This window comes from Halichoerus grypus, chromosome 13, assembly GCF_964656455.1.
Source record: "Halichoerus grypus chromosome 13, mHalGry1.hap1.1, whole genome shotgun sequence".
Classification (NCBI taxonomy): Eukaryota; Metazoa; Chordata; class Mammalia; order Carnivora; family Phocidae; genus Halichoerus; species Halichoerus grypus.
The window spans coordinates 46,682,422-46,708,957 of NC_135724.1; the positions used below are offsets into that span (position 1 = coordinate 46,682,422).

Consider the following 26,536-nt stretch of genomic DNA (forward strand, 5'->3'; position numbering starts at 1 on the left):
CTGTCCAGCGTAAGGGGCCAGGAGCCCGGGAGCTAAACACGATGTAGCAGCATAGTGCTCTTGTAACCAACCTCTGCTACTGAGAGTCCGTGGGAGAGATCCAACAGCAGCCTTGTGGGGCCACACGCCTGCAGGTGTACTTAACACAGTATTACCTCTAAAATCGGGTGTGAGCTGTTTGGATAACACAAAATACATCTTCCAAATGACTAAGTCCTGATGCTGTCTACGAAATTAACAGACGCCTCCCCCTCCGTCCCAATGATGTTTTCTCTAATTAAACCAACAGCGTGCTGGGAGAAGAGAAGTAGAAGCAGCCCCAACTGCAATTTATTACTCGTCTCGACTGAGTATTTGGCCAAATTCCCTGGAAAAGAATTTTTTAGCCCCATCCCATCAGAAAGACTGCAGGAAGACAAAACTGAGACGAGAGATTATCCCGGCAGTCTTTGCCCATCAACACTGGCTTTCCTCAGGAGCCACTGGAACTATTTACCTTGACACCCAAAGTAATTGCTCTTTTCCAAAGCAAAATATCCATCTTCACACGTATCACAGGAATCGCCAATGACATGGGACTTGCAGTGACAGTCACCATCTCGCTGCAGAATAAGCCAGATGACACAATTTGGTAAGATCGCACAATTCGCTCATCTTCAAGATTTAAAACTGACTCGCTGTGTAACATGAGCAGTTAGCGAGGATCTGAAAACGTCCAGAGCGATTAGCACACCCCATACAATCACAGAGGCACTAATCCCCTCCCACAGACACCCCACCATCCGCTGTTCTAACGTTGCCCTGGTTTACGGACGATGGGCCGCGTTACCTGCCCACACTCTCCGATTCCGCTCACTGTTCCTGCCACGTGGCACTGGCATTCTGTGAAGAGAAGAGAGTGTTCTTGGACCAAGGCCGCCCAGAGGACAGCCCTTGGCTCTGGAAACATGACACAGCAGCTACGTGACATGCGGGGTCACTGTCAGGCACACCTCAGCAGAATTCCCATTGGCTCCGTTGAAGCCTAAAATGGGACTGCTTTTTGCGGTCAGCAGAACCACCAGATCAATACCATCCACCTACAAGGAGTAATGGCTAGTTGATGACCGCTCTAAGACAAAGGCTGCAACATCATGGGATTTTTAAATGATTCTAATGTCAAGGTCATTACTGATATGCTTACATGAAAACATACTCTAGGGGTCCCTGGGTGGCTCAGTTGGTTAAGCGTCTGCCTTCGGCTCAGGTCATGATCCTGGGGTCCTGGGATCGAGCCCCACGCCCCAGTGGGGCTCCCTGCTCAGCAGGGAGTCTGCTTCTCCCTCTGCCTCTGCCCCTCCCCCCTGCTTGTGCACTCGCACTTTCTCTCTCTCAAATAAATAAATAAAATCTTTAAAAAAAAAAAGAAAGAAGAAGAAGAAAACATTATTTAAGGACATATCCATTCCACTTAACCACCTTTAGCTTGGTGTTTTTAAGTTCCTGTCCTGGCTTCAATCTAAGCATAAAATGAAAATAAAATCAAACCCAAAAGAGGGGTTATAAAAAACAAGGCAATATAAACCACTTATCAAGTAGCTGCCTTTGCAAACAACAAAATGCATATGGAAACGGGATATAAATCCCTTGCTGAGATTTTCAAAATGACAGAAGTTCTGCCAAAAGCAGGGGAAAAAACATCAAAACATTTACACGAGATTTCAGACAAATTGAACTTATTAAATAAATAGCTCTTTTGTGGGTTTAGTCACTGAAGTAGAGAAAATTAAAAGGAATTTGCAATATAGTAAATTATTATGTGTAAAAACCTCACCTGAACATCCATTGGGGTTTTCTTTGGCCAGATTCCAATATAATGGTTTGCAGATGCTACAAGAAGGACTTTCAACATGAGCTTTGCATTGGCAATATCCCTTTAAAAGAAAATCAAATTAACACTTGACATCTCAAAATTAAGACATGTTTTCAAACATATGTTCTGAACAAAGCTTGTCACAGAATTATATTTCGGCCGTGAAAAGTAAATTAAGTGTACCCAGAGGGGAAAAAAAGTACTCTGTTGATTTCAACAGACTGCTCATGGCTTTAGTTTTATTCTTCATTTATTTTTTTCTACACATAATCCATATTTGTGGTTAAAACAAAATTGGAAAATACAGAAAAAGAAACATTTAAAAATCACTTTTATTGTTAACATTGTCATTATCTGTTGATTCTGGGACAGCAAGAACAACTCCTTTAAATGGAAAAGTATCTGAATACTTAACATGTTGAGGATCAGTAGAGAATGATGTTTATCTGAAAGTACTTTTGTAAGATGCAAGGGTCACTGCCTCATTGTAAGGACGCAGAACCTCTCTTCCTCAGTCCCTCGAATGCCTGGAGGTCCACCATCTCCAGGCTTTGAAGCTAAGAAGACAGAGCATTTCTAAAGCACTTAGAAACCTCCTCGGAATACCATGGTATTCACAATATCACATATGCACTTTGAACAAGAACAGTGACCTCTTTTGCAATTTGGCTTCGGGTCTTATTTTAACTGACTTTTTATTTCGGGAAGCTCCCAAATGTGTTAGTCTGTAATATGTATCCAAATACATCAGTTAGAATTGTAACCCTTTTATAATCCTCTACTTACCGAACTGGAGTCCAGGGTACCAGCTGGGTCACAGGCACTGCTGGAACCTGCACATGATTTAGAAATACGGCTTGTCTTAGTGTTTTCAAGTTTTAAAAGTTTTATTTGTTTTTAAAAACAATGCACCTACATTTGTATTTCTTGATAGATGGGTGGCAAGGACTGTGTGTGCAATTCAGAAAAAGGCACACCTCGAATAACCTTTAGAGTCCTTAATCCCCAAAACACCCCTTTTGCCACTTACCTCCATCCCCCTGCCTACTACTCATTTCTGACTGATCATGAAGGAGATTGGGGAAAAGAGATTCCAGAATTTTGAACGACTTTAGGATTGTCCAGAAGAGGGCAATATTGTACCAAGAGACTTTTTAATTGTCCACTAAATAGAAGCTACAGATTTGTTTAAGTACATTTTTTGGTCAACCAAGACTTCATTCTTTTTTTTTTTTTTTCATTTATCTCTTCTATTGTTTTTTTTTTATTTATTTAAAATTTTTTTTATTGTTATGTTAATCCCCATACATTACATCATTAGTTTTAGATATAGTGTTCCATGATTCATTGTTTGTGCATAACACCCAGTGCTCCATGCAGAACGTGCCCTCCTCAATACCCATCACCAGGCTAACCCATCCTCCCAACCCCCTCCCCTCTAGAACCCTCAGTTTGTTTTTCAGAGTCCATTGTCTCTCATGGTTCTTCTCCCCCTCCGATTTCCCCCCCTTCATTCTTCCCCTCCTGCTACATTCTTCTTCTTTTTTTCTTTCTTAACATCTATTGCATTATTTGTTTCAGAGGTACAGATCTGAGATTCAACAGTCTTGCACAATTCACAGCGCTTACCAGAACACATACCCTCCCCAGTGTCCATCACCCAGTCACCCCATCCCTCCCACCCCACCCCCCACTCCAGCAACCCTCAGTTTGTTTCCTGAGATTAAGAATTCCTCATATCCGTGAGGTCATATGATACATGTCTTTCTCTGTTTGACTTATTTCGCTCAGCATAATACCCTCCAGTTCCATCCACGTCGTTGCAAATGGCAAGATCTCATTCCTTTTGATGGCTGCATAATATTCCATTGTATATATATACCACCTCTTCTTTATCCATTCATCTGTTGATGGACATCTTGGCTCTTTCCACAGTTTGGCTATTGTGGACATTGCTGCTATAAACATCGGGGTGCACGTACCCTTTCGGCTCCCTACTTTTGTATCTTTGGGGTAAATACCCAGGAGTGCAATTGCTGGATCATATGGTAGCTCTATTTTCAACTTTTTGAGGAACCTCCATACTGTTTTCCAGAGTGGCTGCACCAGCTTGCATTCCCACCAACAGTATAGGAGGGTTCCCCTTTCTCCGCATCCCCGCCAACATCTGTCATTTCCTGACTTGTTAATTTTAGCCATTCTGACTGGTGTGAGGTGGTATCTCATTGAGGTTTTGATTTGGATTTCCCTGATGCCGAGCGATATTGAACACTTTTTCATGTGAACCAAGACTTAATTCTTTAATTATCACAATCCCCTTGCTACCCACTTGTACTAAAATTATTTCTAAAATGAATTAGCTTGTTTTCCTGCCTTAGTCAATACAGTATTACAAGCCCAATAGAATCTCTCTTCAATAAAGGGGGATCTTGCAAAGTCTCAGCATTACTATTATACAGTAGTATGGCTATTAGAAGGAAGAGGGTTTGGGTAAGAATGCCCTAGCCTTCTCAAACGCAAAATGTCCCCTCTGACTACTGGCTACAATTTCTACCGGCAAGAAAACCCGGTCCCTTGAGGATTCTGGTGAGTGAGGTTCTGGGGAATCAGGTTGGCGCTGGGGCCCTGTCTTCAGACAGCTCGGAATGCAGAGCTCAGAGCGCTACCAAGAGCAGGAAGGAGTCAGAGAAAGCCATAATCTCCAAGTGCAAGTCTGGTGCAGCCTTCCTCAAATACCTCTTCTCAACAGGGAAAGGGACCTCTAAAGCCGTTGCCGGAGCTCCTCGCCCCTGGAGGCTGCATGTCCCCAAGAGCACAGGGAGATGCGACAGGCATCTTATTTCTGTGCCCCCTGCTGCAGAGTACGGCAGACTCTCAACGTCTCCTCCGGGTGGGGGGGAAGGGTATTAACCAAACAGACTCTCTAGGTCACCCCCCACCCCTTGCACCTGTGCTGTGTGAGGACAATGCCCCCAGGAGGTGGGGCAGCGACACAGCATAGGTCGTGCTCTGCCTGCTAGCAAGGGGACCTGCTAGAGTCACCCCTCAGGGGATTACGGAACAGCCAGCACCAGTGCTGCGAGCCTGGAACCAGAGAGAAGCCAGGGTGCCTTGGGAAGGGGTCAAGGAACACTTGGTGTAGCTCAAAGGGGTCACCTTGGCCACATTGTTATACACAGGAATTGACATGCAAATCAAGAAATATAAATTTATAATACATGGGAATTTAAAAAAATTTGTAGGAATAAATCATCTCTGATTTCCTTTGAGGACGCATTATCTGATACATGCATTTTCAACGGACACGAACTGGGGAGGAACCAGGCAGATGAGGGTCAAATGTGTAGAGGCGACCAGTGGTGGGTCCCCTAGGCTTGTCTGGGAGTCTGGCTGCACACATTTCAGAGAGGAACCCACCCTCTGGCATTCGGATGTCCTCCCTACCTTGGCAGTGAGGGAAATCATAGGCTCCTGAGAGACACCTGTCACACCGCTGTCCTGTAATCCCCGGAAAGCATTCACATTGTCCCGTCACCGGGTTGCAGGGCGTCTGGTAGGAGCCAAGGACTGAACACTGGCAGGCTGAATGAAAAGACATCTGTCAGACCCAGGGCAGCGGGGTGTGGGGCCTGGATAGAGCACGGCGGTGGGCCAGAGAGACCCAAATGCAAGTTCCCGCTGTGGGATTGGTTCAGAGAGGCACGGCTAGGTAGTGACAGACCCAGAGCATTTACCACCACTCCACCCTCCCACTTTTTATTCCTCCATCCAGCAGACTTGGATCAAAGGCCTACTACGCTCAGTGGCACCAAGACTAGATGTGGGGGTGGAGGTAATTAGGAAAAACACACATTCCCTGACCTCAAAGAGCTCAAAACCCAGAAGAGGGGCCAGGGAGTTATTGACATAGTATGAAGCACCTCCCCCGCCCCCACCACTGCCAAGAAACTGTAAGAGAAATGAAGACTCGTGCCCAGTGCCACTCAGCCGACTCTTGGCAGACAGCAGGACAAGGACTCCGATCTCCTACTGCCTTCTGGGTCAGAGCTCTTTCATAGCCCCTCGTTACCCAGCCCCGCCCCGGGGCCTATCTGCAGAGATCATGTCCCCACCGAGGGGCACATTATTGAGGAAACGTTCCTGGGTTCTGTGATGGTTAATTTTTATAATGCCAACTTGGCTACACTATGAGGCTCAGATGTGTGGCCAGCACCAATCTAGATACTGCTGTGAACATTGTTTCTTCTTTTAAGATATAATTAATAACTTAATCAGTTACGATTGATAAGCTTGAGTCAAGCAGATCACCTTCCACAATGAGGGTAAGACCTCATCTAATCAGTTGAAAGCCTTAAGAGAAAGACAGACGGTCCCAAGGAAGAAGGAACTCTGCCCTCGGATTTGAGCTGCAACATCAGTTCTTCCCTGGGTCTCCAGCCCACCAGCCTGCCCTGCAGATTTTAGACTCGCCAGCCCCCACAATCATGTAAGCCAATTCCTTAAAATAAACCTCTCCCCATACACACACACACATACACACACACACACACACCTACATCCTATTGGTTCTGTTTCTCTGGAGAGCCCTGACTAACATAAGCTCTTTCTGCTATTTCTGTCTTAAAGGAAAGTGAATACAAAAACACTGGCCCAGTGCCCTAACCAGCCCAGCCATGGCAGCTCCAGCCAGCATAATGCGGGGGACATGGCCCCTGGCTCCTTGGGCCACAGATGTTGTCCAGGGAGCCTCAGGAAACACAGTTACCCTCCAGAGGTGAAAACAAAGACCCAGGCTTAAAGGCACGTACATTGTTTTAAATCACGAATTCCTCAATCTGGCATCACACGTCTCACTTCAATCCAGCTAGCAGGGACAGCTGCCAAATACCAAACCCAAACGTCAACACTGGTAGCCCCTCCTCCCTCTTGGAAATACTATAATGTCTTACAAACACTTTCATGCTGCTCTTTGTGTCAGTCCAGGTCCTTTGAAGTTTCTGGAGTATTTTTACCTCTTGCCTCCTCCTCATTGTTTCAGCTTTAAGACATTTTTACCCCCAAAGAGTATAAAAACTAAGGACAGTAAAGCTCCAAAGGGACAGGAGTGTGTCTGTTGTGCTCCCCAATGTCTTCCAGCATCACATACAGCCCTGGTCCCAGTATATGTTCCTATTTGTTCATTGAAAGACTACGTAACTACTGAAATCTTCCTGAGGTCCACCCTGTGCGGGCATGCATTCCCTTACTGAATCCTGCAGCATTGCCAAGAGACAGGTATTTTATGAGTAACGCCGTCCTCTTCATCAGTAAAGAAGCTCATCGGATGAGATGAGGCTTCCCCGACACCATGTAAATCACAAGGTAAACATTGCTCCTTATTGCTTCCAGGATGCAGACACTGCCCAGGACTTTGGAGCTTTTCCTTCTGTTGGAAAAGCAGGCTGGCACCTTCTCCAGTCTAAGCCACAAAGCCGGCAGCTGGTAACACAGCACCTGCTACCACCCACCTTTCTGGTTACCTGGGCATCGGGCAGATTCAATCTATAGAAAATTCCCAGGTTTCTTCCAACCAACCACCTCGATATTCTCCTAGACAAAAACTGAATTACAAAGTGAAGGGCCAGTTCAAGACCCAATTGCACTGAACGTGGCTTCAGACTTCTCCCCACACCCAGCCCTAGGGTTTTGTCTCCCCTCTTGGGTAAGTGGGGAGGGGTCTCCCGGGAGCATCCTGAGCCATAAACCTTCCCTGCAGCAGCATCCATCATTAGCTGGGCCCATTTGGCCTCTTCTCTTATTTGGTTTGTCTGATTCATGGGACTATGCTGACAGGAAGAAGGAGGTTAATCTTGCACTGGCAACCTATTTATAGTTTTCTAAGGAAAGATCTGTCACCACAACCCAAGGACTACAGCAAACTCCAATAGGGACAGTTCCTGGCCCTGGGTCAGGTCAGTGTGGTTGAGGTTTGGGGGCAGCTCCACTTGGCACCCCTTCGGTTCCTAGTCATGGGAGAACCACTTGTTTCCACAACCCACACCTTCCTAGCCTCTGTTCTAAGTGCTGACTAGTTGCTGCCCAGCAAACTGTACCAGGGAAGGAGGGGAGAGGGAGGAGGAGAAGCATGAAGGAGAGGAAAACAGGAATGAGGAATGGAGGGGAGAGGAAAAGCTGGGGGTGTGGTGGGAGGAGGAAAAGGGGGGAGTAAACCCCCCCAAATGACCAAGTTAACTGAGAGAATTACAGTTGTATGCTGTAATTGAAGATAAAGAGGTGAACCAGATATCAACATAAACACAAGTTTTAAATACATATAGACAATTCTCCAATGGGGTCTCCTATCTATGATTTGACTTTCACCTATGAAAAAGAAAACTGCAGGGCACTTGCGTGAGTCGAAATTAAAATAAGAATACGGCACTGTACTTAGAGAAGTCTGGAGCAAATTAAGTTAATGCGAAACATGAATGCAGAACCGCTGTTGGCAAGAACAACTTAGAAGGGTTTTAAAATTCCTCCTCAAGAAGATTTTTTAAATCTTTGAAACAATATAAAGCAAAGCCATAAGAACATTTTTTTGGCTAGAATATACTGGACCATCTGATGCAGCATTTGGGGTCATGTTGATTTTATTCTAAAATTCAGTGGCCAAGCAATCAGTTTTGTCTTAAGAAAAAAAATATCAGATATTAAAATATTGTGTTGGACCTCACTGTTAGACTAAGCTCAGATTTCAGTGAGTCTGAGTCTCAGGCACTAGCCGCAAAGCCGCCCCCAAGGGAAAATTGTAAAAAGATCACAAAAGCTGTTAGAAAAAGGAAAGAGCAAGAGAAGAGAGACTATCACAGACAGGATTCTTCCAGAACCTAGCAGTCCAAATGGAACCGCAAGCTTCAAGGTGCACGCTTACACCATGCCAGGAATACGGTGGATGGTGCATTTCCTGCAAAACTTGGCAAACAGTGGTGGTAGGCTCCTCTGAGGCTGGATGTGCTCTGGCAGGGTCCACTGAGACAGGACTTGAGGTGATCTGCTCCCTCTCACCCCCTGCTGGAGTTCCAAAGCCTGAACAACGCTTTCTCCCGCAAGGGCATGGGACTAGTGTACACAGTGAACCTGCCCCTCTGCCTCATTATGTGAGCCTTTCCCTCCACTTGAGCCACGACTTTGAACCACAGCCAGAACCCAAAAGAGGCTGGCTGCACACAGTCACCCAGGGAGCCAGGGAGCACCTGCTCCTCTCCCCCAGCCCCTCTCTGCAGCCCTCGGCACACCTTCTCAGTCTTGTGTTTTCGTGGTCTGCCTTTTGGCCAGTGAGCTCAGATGACTTTGGTTGACCTTTGGAAGCAGAGCTCCAAACCAGCTGTACCAAAAATATAAATGAGAAGATACATTCTTATTTTTCTTAAAACCAGACTCTATCATTTAAACAAGGAATGTTGCATCATGCACAGTGGCTGATCGAAGAGTTTTCATGTCAGGTGTCATCTTCTTAGGAAAGAAAGATGCTACAGTTAAACCTCATAGGTCTTCCTAATCTCTTAGAGGACTGGTCACTTTGGGGAACTAGGTTTTCTCCGATTGCTGATGATTTTAGCAACACACAGTTCTGCCACCCTGTTTCGGTTACGGCATCCTGATTTTTGCGGTGGCAGGACGGGGGTGGGGGTGGGGCAGCTCTTCTCCTTCCTCCACCCGCGCTGTTCAGACTATGGACTTCACTGTGGTTCCCTGGATGTGGGGAGACTCGGGCTTGGCCAGTCAGAGCACGGAATGCCACGGCCATGGGCTTGGTTCAGGAATGGGCGCAGGATCCAGTCAGAACAGACTTGGCCTAGAGGAATGCACGCTCTTTTCCCTAGACTTGAACCTGGAAGGATGAATGTCAGTCTGGTCAGGCTGCTGTAATAAAATACCATAGGCTTGAACATTCTCACTGTTCCAGAGGTTGGGAAGTCCAAGAGCAAGGTACCAGCTGGCAGCAGATTCGGTTCCTGGGCACTCTCTTCCTGGCTTTCGGACAACTGCCTTCCTGCTGTGCCCTCACATGGCAGAGAGAGTGTCTGTAAAACTCACTGGTGTCTCTTCTTAGAACGACACCAACCCTATCAGATCAGTGTTCCAACCTTTGACCTCATTTAGCCTTAATTACTTCCTTACTCCAAATACAGTCACCTTGGAGGTTAGGGCTTCAACGTATGAATTTGAAGGGGACACAATTCAGTCCACAGCGACGTATGTCTAAGAAGTGTCAGCTACCATCTTACCACCGCCTGAGACCTCAAAATGAAGCCCACCTACAAGAGAGCAGGCTTGAGAGATGGAGAAAAACAGACCCTGCCAACATCTTTTGAGGATCAACCTGTTCCTGAAACCAAATATGCCCAGAACTATTCAATCACAGCCAATAAATTCTTTTTGCCTTAAGCCAGTTTAGGTTAAGTTTTCTGTCACATGAAACTATGGAGTCAAAATTGACGCTTTAATCACCAAAATGTTCTCATTTTAAAAGTACTCTTACCAAATAGTGCTCTTACCAAAATGTATGATGTATCTTCCTTCCTCCTGAAACACATATTCAGACATAATTTCACGACTACACCGTGATCCAGAGCCATTATTATGGTATTCATATCCTTATTCCAATTTTTTTTTTTTTAAGATTTTTTATTTATTTATTTGACAGAGAGAGACACAGTGAGAGAGGGAACACAAGCAGGGGGAGTGGGAGAGGGAGAAGCAGGCTTCCCGCCGAGCAGGGAGCCCAATGCGGGGCTCGATCCCAGGACCCTGGGATCATGACCTGAGCCGAAGGCAGAGGCTTAACCACTGAGCCACCCAGGCGCCCCTCATACCCTTATTCTAACAGTGACGTCTTCGGTACCTCCTGAGTTGAGGAGGATTATCTGCTCTTCATCAAATGGTCCCAAGCTGCTATACGGCCTCAGTTTCACGTCTGCTTTGGTTTCTTCCCTTACTGTCAGTGTGTTGTCTTAGCAATTTTCCCCTCCCTTCTAATTTTATGTTTCTAATTCACCATGGGTGTGGCTTAGAAAACAACCAAACTTAGCACAATTATTAAAAAAAAAAAGAGGCATAGGTAAGAGAGGGCCTATGGGACTCTTCTGGTAGTGAAATGCATGGATTTTAGCGCAGATCTTTGGAAGTGTCCTTTTTCACTTTACAGAGGCAATGGGGGTTGAGGGGTCTTATTGCCTCGTTCTCTCATTTTAGCTCCAGATGCATGAGCCAGATGAACAAATTCCATCTAGATGGAATAATACTGTACTGCTGTTCAAAGAATGAGGGCATATATTTAAAAAGTCATTTTTTTTAAGTGGAAAAAAAATGACCAGGGATGCCTGGGTGGTTCAGTTGGTTAAGCGACTGCCTTCGGCTCAGGTCCTGATCCTGGAGTTCCAGGAATGAGTCCCGCATTGGGTTCCCTGCTCGGCGGGGAGTCTGCTTCTCCCTCTGATTCTCCCCCTCTCATGCTCTCTCTCTCTCAAATAAATAAATAAATAAGAAAAAAAATGACCAGAGTTTGAGGTTTATTATAGAAATCCATGTTTCAATAGGCAGAACATTAAAAATAATCACAGCTCCTATAAGCAAATCAGAATCATGGCATCCCTTTAAGGAAACTGTGCAGATTAAGCCACATTAAGGTGCAACTGAATGTCATATAATTCATGTATTGAAAAAGCACAGCTCCTGCTGTAACTAAACCCGTGGCTCTTTTTGACTTCACTCAGTGCTGGTGATTGTCCCCCTGCACCTACACGAATACGCTAGCAAGTTCTAGGCTTTTCAGCACCCTCTTAGGTAAGAGAGCAATCATTAAGTCAAAACCCAGTTTAAGGTCAAATCTCAGGACATTAACATTTATATCCTCCTTCCTTCTTCCTGGGTTTAAGGCAGAAGAGTAAAGGAAGACTACGGATTAAAGATGAAACAGGGGATGCATCTCAGATGAGTTCCTCATGCCCTTTGGTCCTTACTCCTGTCCTATAGAGAAAGTATAAAAGATAAGACAGAGTGGTTGCTTGCCCCCTGAACAGGTTTAGGAAGGAATTATGCAATGTAAACTGGCCCAGGTGAAACGGATTTATCGGATGATTGCTGCAATCTACTGAGCAACAGTTTCCAGGTGAAAGAGGGATCCTAAATTCACCCAAATACTCCATGATTTTCAGACAGTAACTATTTGAAAGTCTGAAGCCACAAAACCAAAGAGTAGAATGAAAGAAAAGTGACCAACTATTCAGAATCATAGACAAAATCCTCCAAGATTACATAACACAGTAGCTTTCAAATTTTTTTTAGCTACATCCACAGTAAAAAATAAATTTTATGATGTACTGTATGGTGACTAAAATAACATAATTTAAAAAAATAAAAATAAATTCAAAAATTTTTTTAAAAGAAATAAATTTTACACTGTAACCCAATAAACAGGCTACACATACACAGAGATTGACAGATGATAAAGATGTAGAAACAATGATATTTGTTATTATAGGAGATAACTACGAACAACAAGAACTTTGCAAAACAATTCTTTACTGCTTAGAATGCATATTCTATTCTATTCTATTCTATTCTATTCTATTCTATTCTATTCTATTCTAATTCTATTCTATTCTATTTCATTTTAATGCTGGTCCATACTCACTGAATTGACTTCTCCGTGCACTGATGGTGACCTGCAGTGTGAAAAATGCAGTCTGGGAAGCACAGTCCTCATGCTTTTTGAGGTCTTGGGACCTCTAGCTGCTGCAGATGTGAAGGAAGAGAATATAATTCCTAAAGGTACACCAGGGTGAGGGTCACGAAATGTGGTGTTACTCATCACCCTGCAACTACCTAGCTTTCCCTGCATCTCAGATTAGTAAAATAGGTAATTTCAATTTCTTTTAACTCCAAAATTCTAATGCATATCATTTTATCACTGTTGTAAATAAGATACCAGGAGAGATGGGCGCAAATTTCCAGAAAGATAAGGCTGATGTGTGTCTGAAGAGGCAATACCCTGCTTTCATGTGCTGGATTCCCCCACCCGTATCTTTCTGAAAGAGAGGTTTATTGAGATATAATTCATATACCATACAACTTATCCATTTATTTTTTTTTTTAAGATTTTATTTATTTATTTGATAGAGAATGAGAGACAGAGAGCATGAGAGGGAAGAGGGTCAGAGGGAGAAGCAGACTCCCTGCCGAGCAAGGAGCCCGATGCGGGACTCGATCCTGGGACTCCAGGATCATGACCTGAGCCGAAGGCAGTTGCTTAACCAACTGAGCCACCCAGGCGCCCTACAATTTATCCATTTAAAATGTACAATTCAATGTTTTTTAATGTATTCAAAAGGTTGTGCCACCCTCAGCACAATCTAATTTTAGAATCATTTTTGTCCCCCCCAAAAGAAACCCCATACTCATTATCAGTCAATCCCCATTGCCCCATCTCTGCCGCCCCACCCACCTCGATCCCAGCCCTAAGCAACCACTAATCTACTTCCTGTCTCTATGAATTTGTCTGTTCTTGACATTTCATATAATGGAATCATGCAATATGTGGTCTTCTGTGACTAGCTTCTTTCACTTAGCATCATGTTTTCAAGGTTCATCCAAGTTGTGGCATGTATCCATACTTCTTTCTTTTCTTTCCCAATAGTATTCCATAATATGGAGAGACTACATTTTTATCCATTCATCAGCTCATGAACATGTAGTTCGTTTCCCCTTCTTGGCTACTCTGACTAATGCTGCTTCAGACATTGGTATACAAGCTACTGTGTGGTTGTGTGTTCTCATTGCCTTTGGATATATACCTAGGAGTAGACTTCCTGGATCATATGGTAACCTTAGGCTTAACATTTTGAGAAATAGCAAAACTGTTTGCAAAATGGCTGTATCGTCGTGCATTCCCACTAGCACTGTAGGAGGGCTCAAATTTCCCCACATCCTTGCCAACCTTTGTTACAGCTTGCCTTTATAGTGGATAGGAAATGGTATTTCATTGTGCTTTTAATTTGCATTTACCTAATAACTGATGATGTGGAACATCTTTTCATGTGCTTATTGGTCCACTGTAGATCTTCTTTGGAGAACTATTTATTCAAATACTCTGTCCATTTTTTAATTAGGTTGTCTTTTAATTAGAGTGTTATAAGAGCTCTTTAGATATTCTTGATATTATATATCTGTGCCTTATCAGACACATGATTTGCACATACTTTCCTTCATTCAATGGGTTGTTTTTTCACTTTCTTGAGAGTGTCCTTTGAAACACAAAGGTTTTTAAAGTCCAGTATCCGTTTTTTTTCTTTTGTTGCCTGCGCTTTTGGTGTCAAATCTAAAAAATAATTGCCTAACCTAAAGTCACAAAGATTTACATCTATGCTTTCTTCTAGGAGCTTTACAGGCTAAGCTCTTATATTTGGGCTTTTGATCCATTGGGGTTATTATTGGTATATGGTATGCTGTAGAATCCACTCACATTTAATGTTGTTATTGATACAGTTGGGTTTACTTCTGCCATTTTGCATTTTGTTTTCTACATGTTTCGTATCTTTTTGTTTTGCTATTCCCCTTTTATTGCCTCCTTTTGTATTAAATGAATATTTTCTAGCATCACATTTTACTTCCTTTAACGTTTTTAATTTTTTGTTATTATCTTAGTGGTTGCTCTAGAAGTTGCAAAATACATCTTAAAAGCATCTACTTCAGATTTATACTTAGTTCCAGTAACATATAGACCTTACTCCTACATAACTCCATTCTTTCTCTGTTTTTGTGCTGTTATTGCTATACGTATTATGTCTAAATATGTCAAAACCCAACAATACATTGTTATACTTATTTATATAATCTATATCTTCTAAAGAAGCCAATAGAAGAAAAGAGAGAACATACATATGTATAGAGTATCTTAATAAACTTCCTTATTTATCCTTTCTGGTTCTCTTCATTTCTTGCCATAGATTTGATGTCACTTCCTCATTCGAATTGGTAGCTTTGTTCTCACCCATCTCCTTTGTGCTATTATTGTTAAACATATTACATTTCTGTACGGGATAGGCATACACACACACACACGTGTGTGTGTGTGTATGTATATATATGCTATGTATGTTATAAGCCCACCTAACATACATACGTGTATGTGTGTGTGTGTACAGTCTTGTGCAGTTTCTTTTAAAATCAATCAAGACAAGAAAGGATAAAAAATATGCAATTATACTATATTTTGTAATACTTACTATTATGGACTGAATTATGTGCCTCCCAAATTCATATGTTGAAGCTCTAACTGCTGATGTGACTGTAATTGGATACAGGACCTTTAAGGGGGTAATTAAAGTTAAATGAGATCATAAAAGTGGGGTCCTAATCCTACAGGACCGATATTCTGTTTAAAAAGGCAGAAATATCGGAGATTTCTCTCTCTCTTTCTTTCTGCCCACACAGAGAGGAAAGAACATGTGAGGATACAAGGAGAAGGCAGCTGTCTGCAAGCCAGGAAGAGAGTACTCACCAGAAATCAATTTTCTAGCACCCTGATCTTAGAATTCTAGCCTCCAAAACCATGAGAAAATGAATGACTGTTGTTTGGGCCACACAGTCTGCAGGATCCTGTTACGGAAGCCCAAGCAGACCAATACACCTACCTAATTACCTTTACCAACACTCTATATTTGCAGGTGGACTCCAACTACTGTCTGGCGTCACCTGCTTTCAGCCTTGAAGAACCTCCTTTATTATTTCTTATAAGGCAGGTAGGCTAGCCTCAAATTCTCTCTTTTTGTTCATCTGGGAATATCTTTATTTGGATTTCATTTTGAAAGGTAATTTTGATGGATATAAAATTCTTGGTTGACCAAATTTTACTTTCAGTTCTTAGACTGTGTGGCCCCACTGCCTTCTAGCCTGTGTTGTTTCAGATGAGAAATCAGGTGGCATTCTAACGGATTCCCTGGCTTGGACTGAGTCATTTTTCTTTTGCTCTTGCAAGACTTTTTTCTGTCTTTCAACATTTAAACCATGAAGTCTGAGTAGGGCTCTCTTTGCAGGTATCCTGCTTGGAATTCATTAAACTTCTTCAGTGTGTAGATTGTTTTTCATTAGATTTGGGGAGTTTTCTGCCATTATTTCTTAGACTACGTTTTCTGGCCCTTCCTCTGTCCTCTCTTTCCAGTACTCCCATTACATGGATGTTGGTGCACTTTGGTGTCTCCTGTTTCTCTGAGGCTCTGTCCATTTATCTTCATTCTTCTTTTCTCTGTTTTTCAGACTGAATAATCCTTATTGATCTGTCATCAAGTTTGCTGATTCTTCTGCTGGCTCAAATCTACTACCAAATCACTTTGATGAATTCTTCATTTCAATTATACTTTTCAACTCCAGAATTTCCATTTGGTTCTTTTATACAGTATCTATCTCTTCATTGATATTCTCCATTTGATTAGACATTATCATTACACTTTCCTTTAATTCATTAAGCATGGTTTCCATTACCTCTATACATATTTATAACAGGTATTTTGGTCACAGCTAAATCTACCATCTGAGCCCATTCAAAAGCTGTTTCTATTGGCTGCTTTTTACCTGTGTATGGGTCATACTTCCCTGATTCTTTGCATATCTCTCTTTTTATTTTTGAAAACTGGACATTCTAGGTGACATATTATAGAACGCTGGCTACCACCAGAATTATTCTTTGTTTGCTTAGTTGGTTGGTTGTTTAATGATGTGGATGAATTAGTTTTGCAAGGCCTGCTTCCCCTCCAATGTCCAGCCTCTGATGTTCCCACTCAGACATTCCCCCTTGTGTTTATCTGCTGGCCTGGTTACCCCAGTGGCACCCCTGGGTCCATACAAGCAACTGATTGGTTGAACGCTGTGCTTGAACCTGCTTGTCTAGTCAGATTTTTACCCTTTCCCATTGCATATGTGTATAGCTTGGAGGCTGCTACCACAGTGTGGAGAATTCACATTTTCCCCTTACATTCAGCCAGGGACTACTAGTTTCGATTTTTCCTCTCTGGTCACTCCTGAGAGGGTACAGACTTGGGCACCACACAGTTCTAGATAACCAGCGATGACTAAGGTATCCTTTTAAAGCCTGGTCCCTTAGGAGTTACCCTGTGTCAGAGCAGCTTGTTTGGTCAATGTTTGATTAGAGGTTGTGCTTAAATCCCTTCTGCCAGTGTGGCTACGACCCTAAGGTAATGGATTTGTGCGCAGCATGGGGATGTTTCTGAGTCTTCCCCCCCCACCTGATTGGACTCCTCCTGAAGAGGTGAGATCTAGCACGCGCACACAACCTTCCCAACCTGCAGACTTATCTGTGACATCAGAAGGGCTCTTCTTGGCTGAACTTCCTCTGATTACTAAACTTCCCGCTGCTCTGCCATCATGCTTATACCAGAGCTACCAGCCTCCTCGTAATTGCTCCACACCAGGATCTACAATGTTTTCTGCAACACCCTCCGGCCCCTTCTGTTAAAATAATTCCCTCAGACAGAGCTTCCAAACTCTTTATCATTATGACCTCCCTGTCCTCCAGGCTGTGCAGAGCTCCTGAACCACCAGACTTGAAGATGAGGACCCACTCTTCCTGGCATGACACCCCTGCTCTATGAGCAGGCAACGGGCATAGGAGTGGTAGCTCCTGGTCATCTCAGCTTGCCTGAGCTAAATGGGGTGCAGGTGATCGGGTTCTAGTATTTTCAGCCTGCAGGGCTTGGTGTAGAGTCTCCACCATACAGGTGGGGCTGGGTGGAGAAAGAGAAGACATGGTCCTCTCTGCTGAGCCTGCCTGGAATAGAGCTTCTATAACACAAGCCAGGGGGCAATGAGAAATGCCAGCAGCCTGCCCCTCCTCGGGTGAAACTGTAGCCCCAGAACAGGAATTTAGAAGAAAGTGAACCCCCATCTTCTTGGCTGTCCATGCCCAGGGTAGAGCTTCTACAACACACAGTTGGGGTGGAGGGGGTAACGGAGCTCAAATGTCAGACTTGATCTTACCGATATTTAGATTTTTTAAGTAAATGTTTCTTCATTTGCTCTTAGGACAATTTCCAGAGATTTTAAATGATTATTAAAAATTCTTTACCAGCTAAAGTTTTGTTTTGTTGGAGAGAGTGTCCCACTGAGCTCCCTACTCTGCCATTCTGGAAGTCCCACCTTCCTCTGCTCTGTCATGAATACACCTTTGTATTTTCTACCTGTCTTAAAATGAATTAGTTCTAGTAGTGAAGAAGTGTGGAAAAAAGAGCATTCTTAAAATTAATGTATTACTCTTCACCTTTATATCCATAGACACAAAGGCACAATCTGACAGCCTTGCTCAAGGGAATGACTAGGTTGGAATATTTGTAATTCATTCTAGCAGAATGAGGCTGGAGTTGGGGCTGATAAGGAGGAGGAAAAAAGAAAACCTTTGGGATACTTTCAACCACAAGCATGGCAGCTGAAGCAGAACTAACCTGAATGTCAGCAGATTATTAGAAAATTAACATGAGACATTCTGTCCACGCCTTGCCCCCAAACAGCTTACATCTACAATATAATTGGGGGAGTGTCGACAAAACAAAGAGCAACTAGAAAAACTAGAAAATGCTTGCCTGTTACAGGAGGGGAGTGAGATAAACTACCTGGCTGCCCCAACCCTTCTCCTGCTTTTGGTGAAAAGACCTCATTTTCACTGCTCATAGTCTTGCCTTCTCCCACCATGAGCTCCTCTGGGCTTGGCCCTCATGGACAGCTGAAATGGAGGGTCTCCACTCCCTCTCCCTCCCACTGGTTCCCCACGTGGGGTTTCCAGCTTAAAACAGAAATGTAATCATCCCCAACTTGTGCACGGAACTTCATGATTTAGGATATCTTTCCACAGAAATAATACCAGGAGCAAGGACGAGGTTACCCTGCAGGACTGTGGAGCCAGCTGAACAGAACTTGCCTCTAGTAGGATTCACACAATTTGAACATGAGCATCACCCGTACTGATATTTCCATGGGAAACGTACTGGGCATTCCAACCACTAATACTGAATTTCTCTGGTTGAGGGTGAGCTTCTGTGGCTCCCAGTGGCAAAGGCTGAGACAGCTGGAGCAGAGGATAGAGGTCTGTGAACAGAGTGCGACAGGGGACCAAGAGGAGAAGGAAGCCGTTTCCTTTTCCATACAAGTGAGTGCTTCCCAGGCACTAAGAGCTTCACAGTGTGTCTGTAACCTGCACGATTACGAGGCAATTGAGAAAAAGAGGGGCTAAGCAACTTGCCCCAAGGGACACCTAGTACGAACCTGGTGCTTCACCACTTTAGCCTCCAGCTCCGGGAGCGGGGAAGGTCGGCCCTGCCTGCACCTGCCTCCCTGGTTTTCTAGCGACTGACGTGGCAGATGAGATTGCTCAATACTGACTGAGGGCTCCAACTGTGCTCAGGGGCTGGCAAGCTCCAAACAGCACTTTCCAGATTCTCCTGGAGCTGGGTTCTGGATGTCTGGATGCCAACTTGGTTTTGCAAATAATTAGTACTCAAATAAGATTAGAAAGGTGGAAGTGAAGAGAAGGCTGCCTTCCGCACCTACTGAGCATTTCCGCAGCTAAGCCCCATCTAGCTGCCCCGGGACCAAGCGATGGCTGTGGAGGCAGCAGGACTGCAGTCCTTCTGTCCTGGAGCTGTGCTACCGCAATCCCGGCTTAACGCTCAGCCTTTCTATTGGGAGCCTCCTTGGAAGCCCCGCCTGGAGCCTGCCCTCCAGCCCTTAACGACTGAGCTGAGCACCTAAGGACCGAGAGCAAGTCCCTGTCTGTTTATAACACCTGGAGGGGTATTCAGTTCCTGCCTTGAGCCCCGACCGGTAATCCTCTCTTCTTCTCTTCCCTCCCTTTCCCTGCTGGGGGAAGAAAAACGGCAGGCAGTGGATCGGGAGGCAGAGGAACACTTGGACAAGTTCATTCATTCATTCGTTCATTCACCCAACACTCACTACGTTCCTCTTTTGCTCTAGGGACTGGGTCAGACACCTCCTCTTCCCACCCTCCATCTCCTTCGGTGACTCTTACCAGGACACAGAACAAGTAGTGGGGAGAAGTGGTTTCATGCTTGCTGGTCCCTCTCCCTGGAATCCCGCCTCCTCTCCTCATCTGCCCAGCAGGCTCCTAAACACTGTTCAGCTACCATGTCCTTTCCAGAGTCAGGATTCCCACCCGGGGAAGCTCCAGAGCCCATGTGCTTACCACCGGGGAGGAGGAGGAGTAGGGTGGGAAAGACAAAAGAAGGGAGGTGACATGGCCCAGGTAGGGGGACAGTCACCTATAACATGCATATATAAGCCAGGGGCTCACTGGCTAACCTTCAGGCCACACAGCTGTGCCAGCAAGTGCCTCCACATTTCCTCAAGAGGAAACTGACCTCGAGGGACGGACGATCACTGTGCTGTGCGCTGCCCCCTTACCTTGGCAAATAGGGAATGAGTAGAAACCCAAGCGGCAGGCATCACACCGCGGGCCCTCGACCCCAGGGCGGCAAAGGCACCTTCCGTAGGCATCACATATTTGGGGGAGAACGCCTTCCAAGTCACAGTCACACCCTGCAAGGAGAAAGGACTCTCAGAAGGGGGCCTCCAGTCTCCTTCCTTTCTCAGTTCCTGCCTTCCCTCGGGTGTCCGTCATGGAAACATAGATATAAGGAGTCATCTGTGCCTTCTAGACACCCTTGACCGAGAACACTACACGTTAAAGGGAAATAAACAAACTTGAAGGAAAGGTCTGGGATGCCATTAAGAAACATCTAGGGTGGGCACTCGTTTGCAAAGCAGCTACAATCTTTCAACATCTACCCCTGGGGAAATACTTTGCTTTTTTTTCCAAATCAGAGCGTTATGCAGTAAAACCTCAATTTAATAGATTCCTATCTCACGACCATTAATGTATTTTACCAAATTAACATATTTCTACCTTCCACCATTTTTTAGAAGAAAAGAAACTAACATAAATTCAGCCCTACTATGTGCCAGCCGTGGCTTTCAGGGGGCTACGCTTGAGTTGTCTTGCTTAACCCTCCAGGCACAAGGCCTTCCCCGCAGCCAGGCTGCTTCCTATCCCTCCAACCACCACTTCCCTGCCTCAGGACCTTTGCTCTGGCTGTTCCCTCTGCCTGTAATGCCCTCTCCTGGTCCCTTCTCGTCCCTTAGGTCTTAGTTCAGAGTCAACTCCTAGGAACACCTTCCCCAACCCATCTGCACGAGCAGGCTCCCTCTTTCCTTCTCCTCTTCTCTATCTTAGCTGTGCTGGTCTTTCACAACACTTTTTTTTTATTTTATTTATTTATTTTGAGAGAGAGAGAGCATGAGCGGAGGCAGAGGTAGAGGGGGGGAGAGAATCTCAAGCAGACTCCACGCTCCGTGCAGAGCCCAGCATGGGGCTCCATCCCAGGACCCTGAGATCATGACCTGAGCTGAAACCAAGAGTCGGATGCTTAACAGACTGAGCCACCCAAGCGCCCCTTTCACAACACTTTAATTACTGAAATCACTTAATGGCCTCATGACTTGTGCTTTGACCCATAGAAGCAAGTGAAAGTGCTCTGGTGTGACTTCTGAGCCCAGGTCACAACAGGTTTTGCGGTTTCCATTCTCACTTTCCAGGAACCCTGAGACAACCGTGTGAGTCCACAGGAAAGAGAAAATTTGACTGTCAGTTACAGTCTGGGCATTAAAACCAAGCATTGGAATTCAATAAGATTCCTGAACTTTACATTGGCTTCAAGGCCAGAAGAATCCTGATTTACAACCACCTATAAACAGAAAAGAAAGCATCTAGTACCTATGCATTTTTTTAAGTTGTTTCTGAAATTCACTTTTCAACACTTCTTCTTCCTTACCTAGCAAATCACCCCACACAGAGTCAGAAACCTGGAGGCCCCCCTCACGGCTCCCTGACCCTCACTTCCCCATACCTCACCATCAGGTCATAGTGATATAGCTCAGGAAAGTCTCTGGAATCTTCCCCTGCTTCCAGAGTTCTAGAGCCTTTGTTCAGGGCCTCATCCTCGTTTGTCTAGATTATTTTGAGAGCCTCCTAACCAGGCTGACTGCTTCCCATCTTGCCCCTTCCAATCCATTCTCCATACCGGTGTCGAGAGTGATCTTTCTAAAACACCAACCTTCTCATACCATTTTCCAGTTTAAATTCCTCAAAGGTAACACAATGCCTTCAGGACACAACGCAACGTCTTTGACATGTGTGACATCGTAAGCCTAGGAAAAGCGTCCCTTCTCAAGATGCTTTTCTGACACTTGCCGTACAATGGTCACCATAAAGATACAAATCTTCGGCGTCCTCCATGGAAATGGCGCCCCTGCAGATGGGGTGCAGCTGCGCCCTTCAACCCACACAGCCGAGCCTGGCTGCCGGCTCTCGTCTTTCCCTAATCCTCTCCTCTTCCTGAACTTCTCCCCCCTACCCCTGACAGCCCCAGTGACCTACCTGCCATCCCACTCCTGCCCCCATGCCTTCTCTCAGCTGTCCCTCTGCCTGGCTAACTCCGTCACGCCCCACGACTCAGCGCCGTCTCCCACTCTGGGGAAGCTCTCCCACAGCTCCCACCCTCCTCCTTCCTGCCTGCCTGCCTCCCTCCCTTCATTCTGTAAGGACGCCCCTCCTGCTGGCTTCCCCAGCTCCGTGCTCTCGCCCAGGCGTAGTGTTAGCTCCTGCTGTTTTAACAGTTTACCTGCCTGTGTCTTCCCCAGGAAGGAGCTTCCAGGGAGCAGGGAGTGTGCCTAGTACAGAGGAGGCACTTAGGGAACGTTTAATGAATGAAAAACACACTCAATATACTCTTGAATACGTTCAATTCTTTTTAGTAAACACCACTCCTTGAATTCTATTGTATAGGCATCCACACAGAGCCTCCAACGGAGATACCAGGATTTTCCTGTCCGTCTTTAAGCCTTATCTGACACGTCTCTGTGACAACAGCGACTGGCCCACCTGCCAAGCAGATGACATGCCCGGCCCCGGGGAAGGACACAGCCAGGGAAGCATGTCCTAGCGGCTGTGGCCCCCACCTCTGAGTTCCCATGGTGAGCATGTCCTCCAGCCCCAACCACACTGACCTCAAAGCTCTGGCAAAGGCAAGTAGCTAATTATAAAGTGACTGGGGGGGACTCAAACCCTTTTCATGATATTTGTCAAGAAACCTCCTGGGCACCCATGTCTTCAGGCCCCATGGGCGGCTTTACATAATCATCCCCAGATCGCCTCGATCTCCTAGGTCAAGTTTCTGCAGCTGCTGTTTTGCTGGTCCCCACTGTTTGTTTGAACTTGGAGGCATAAATGTGTGCACGCGCCTAGAGTGTATGTTTTGCATACGCTGTTGTTTTCAAAGGGAGCCCCTGAAGATGTGTCCGTGATACACTGACTTCCTAGAAATAAATCTTAAGTGGATATAAATGATCCCTTGGACCCAGAAAACCTCAATGATATCCAAGGTCATGAAATATAATGAAAACAACCTGAAAACATTCTGATCTGCAAAACTGCTCTGTTCTTTTGCTTCAAGTCATCCTGTCTGGAACTGAGCATATGGATTTTCCAGTAATGTGGTTCTCAATCTTGGCTGCACTTCCGAATCTCCTGGTAAAATACATTGCCTGGGTACAGAATCCTAAACCCTGAAATTCTGATATAATCTCACAATCTGTAAAGTATGGTCTGAGAACCAAATCCATCCTGTTTTAGTAAATAAAATTTTACCGGGACACAGCCTAGATCTTTCATGTACATGCTGTCTACGGTCGCTTTCCTGGTACAACAGCAACGTTGAGTATTTGCAACTTCACCTACAAATCCAAAAATTTATCATCTGACCGTTTGGGGGAAACGGTTTGTCAACCCCTAAATGGGATTTCCAGTAACGAGAGCAGTGGTTCTTAACAAGAGACATACATCAGAATCATCTGGAAAACTTGTTCAAAATACAAGCCTGGACCTCATTCTGGAAAACTAATCTGGGGTGCTACAGAGGAATTTCTACTTTGTAAAAGCAAGGGATTCTAAAACACAGCCCTGTTTAAGAACCACTGTACTTGGGGTGCCTGGGTGGCTCAGTCGGTTAAGTGTTTGTCTTCAGCTCATGTCGTGATCTCAGGGTCCTGGGATCGAGCCCCATGTTGGGCTCTGTGCTCAGCAGGGAGCCCGCTTCTCCCTCTCCCTCTGCCTGCTTCTCCCCCTGCTTGTGTTCTCTCTCTCTCTGTCAAATAAATAAATAACATTTAAAAAAAAAAAAAAAGAACCACTGTACTAGAAAACATGGAAACATGAAACACCAATGGGCCTTAATGAATTAAAATTCTCAGGGGTAGGAGGGTGCTCAGTATTAGCCAGTGTTCTGCACCTTCTGATGTTTGAGCTTCTTTTTGTTTTGCTTTTAAGATTTATTTATTAGAGAGAGAGAGAGAGAGCAAGCATGAGTAGGAGGGGCAGAGGGAGAAAGAGAGAGAATCTCAAGCAGACTCCCCGCTGAGCAGGGAGTCCGAGGTGGGGCTCGATCTCAGGACCCTGAGATCACGACATGAGCTGAAACCAAGAGTCAGATCTTCAACCAACTGAGCCACCTAGGTGCCCCAAGATGTTTGAGCTTCTAATGTTCACTGCTGGGAGTCAGGCCCCAAAGTGTGTGTTTTTAAAATGCAATAACAAAAGACCAAATTGAAGTGATATGTGTGCATTCAAATTCCCAAACAGATCTTACTGCATTCTTTGAAACTTCTTTTCCCTGAGGTGGTGTTCTAAGACTTCCCTTGTATTTTGTAACAGATGTCTGAACATCCCTTCAAATTCAATTAGATTTCTTCCCCCGGCGCTGCCCCCGAAAGTCACCGCCAGTCTACTTGGGGAGAAAAAGGAATTGAATAACAAAAGGATTACTGGAAACAGTAAATGGGAGGTCTAAGACATTCTTGTGGAAGAAAACCCAAGATGTGTGGTGTAATCAAGGCTCAAAAGCTGAGTTCCACTCTAGACAATGAAGAAACATTAAGGAAACATTTGCAGACAGCCACTATGGTCAGGATACCACCCGCTACGGGCAGGGTAGATACTGTGGGAATTAGAAGCATAGCTGCTGTCCTCAGGGACCAAGTGTCTGGTGAAGGCTTCCGACAATAACTCCGCATAATGACACAGAGCACCGTGGTTTGGCCAGAGGAGCTGGCTGTGCGCAGGTGAGCCCTCTGTGCTGCCCCCAAATCCTACGACATTCCCCAAGCCCATTCTCTCCCCCACATCCCAGGATGACTCTTTCATACCTTCTATCTCTTCAACCCCACAGCTTCCTCCCCAACCTCACCTCCTGCCCTGACCTTGATACTTATTTCACAGAGAGGAAAAAAGGAACAGCCAGAAGAGAGGGTCCCTAAGTTCCCATCACCGCGTCGGCCTGTCCCTCCCCCAGCCCCGCACTTCGCCTTGTCTTCTGCAGCCTTTCCCGCCTCAACAAATGGCACCTCTTCCTCCTGTTTGCTCCATCCAGGAGCCTCGGAGTCACCGCAGTGGCCTCTCTCTCTCTCATATCCCACTTCTAGGCCAGCCACCCCCTGGCAGGCCTTGTTGGTTCTAACTTCAGATTATACCCACAATCTGTCCTCTTCGTGTCACCTCCACCGACACCTCCTGGGTCCGAGCCACCATCACCTCTCCCTCACAGATGATCGCAATAGCTTTCCAGGGCATCTCCCTGCTTCCTCTTTTCTCCTCCTACAGCTGGTTTTCAACACAGTAGCCACAGAGTTTCGTATGCAACATCATTTCTCTGGGCAAACGGTCCTTGGCTCCTCTCTCATTGAGAATAGAAGGTTATGTCTTTGCAGCGGCTGACAGGGCCCTGCCATCTGCGCCCCGGCACTTCCCTTTACCTCTCTTGCCTGTGCTCACTCCGCTTTCACAGCCCGGTCTCCCGTTTGTTCAGTGAACACCCCAGCATGCGTCCCGAAGACTTCACACTGGCTCTTTCCTGGCTCTGGATGCTTGTCCCTAGACACCTGCAGAGCTCACCCCTCACGCCCCCAGGTCTTTGCTTATCTCCTCAATGAGGTCCCCCCTGACGACCCTATTGAAATCTGCAAACCTCACATTCCCCCCTCTCTCCCAGACTTACATTCTGCACAGCACTCATGGCCCAGGCTGCCGGCAGCACATCCCTTGACCTGCTATATTGTTGCAGAAGAAATGGAAGTCTTCTGTGGAAAAGAGCTCTCTAGAGACCATCTTCTTGTCTGGTCCCAAGTGCCCCTTCTCTGCCCACCCACACCCTGGACACACCAGGAGGAGGGGCAGGTGTGCTCACACACCCCTGGTACTCACTCCCTTCCCCCGTCATGTGACCGTCAGGCTATTGGCGCCCTGGAGGGGGTGAGAAGCAAGCTCAGTGGGTGAGGTCAACACGGTCCAGATGGGGCACAGTCATGGGCTGTGCGTGCGTGCTGTGCCCGGATGTTGGAGCAGTGTGCCTTCCTGAGTGCGTGTGTCCCTGCGTGCGCTATTGTGGGCTTACCTAGAACACCGCCCCCAGCTCCAGAATCAAACCTCAAGACCTAGAATATTCCTCGTATGGGTTAGTTTATATCTACGATGTGAAAGGCTCCCCCGCCCCTTAAAAGTAGCACCCTTGTGCA

At 45.5% G+C, this 26,536-nt stretch overlaps 1 protein-coding gene across 1 annotated transcript in view; it reads right to left on the reverse strand.

Moving 5' to 3' along the window:
- The window catches only part of LAMA3 (laminin subunit alpha 3), a 256,665-nt gene that overhangs the window by 140,316 nt on the left and 89,813 nt on the right, over positions 1-26,536 (reverse strand). Inside the window, exons 12-18 of the mRNA XM_078060502.1 lie at positions 25,624-25,625; positions 20,318-20,452; positions 5,297-5,434; positions 2,639-2,685; positions 1,814-1,913; positions 830-882; positions 497-602 (exon numbers count right to left, since the gene is read on the reverse strand). Of these exons, the coding sequence (XP_077916628.1) occupies positions 497-602; positions 830-882; positions 1,814-1,913; positions 2,639-2,685; positions 5,297-5,434; positions 20,318-20,452; positions 25,624-25,625 (581 nt within the window). The remainder of the gene's footprint in view (positions 1-496; positions 603-829; positions 883-1,813; positions 1,914-2,638; positions 2,686-5,296; positions 5,435-20,317; positions 20,453-25,623; positions 25,626-26,536) is intronic.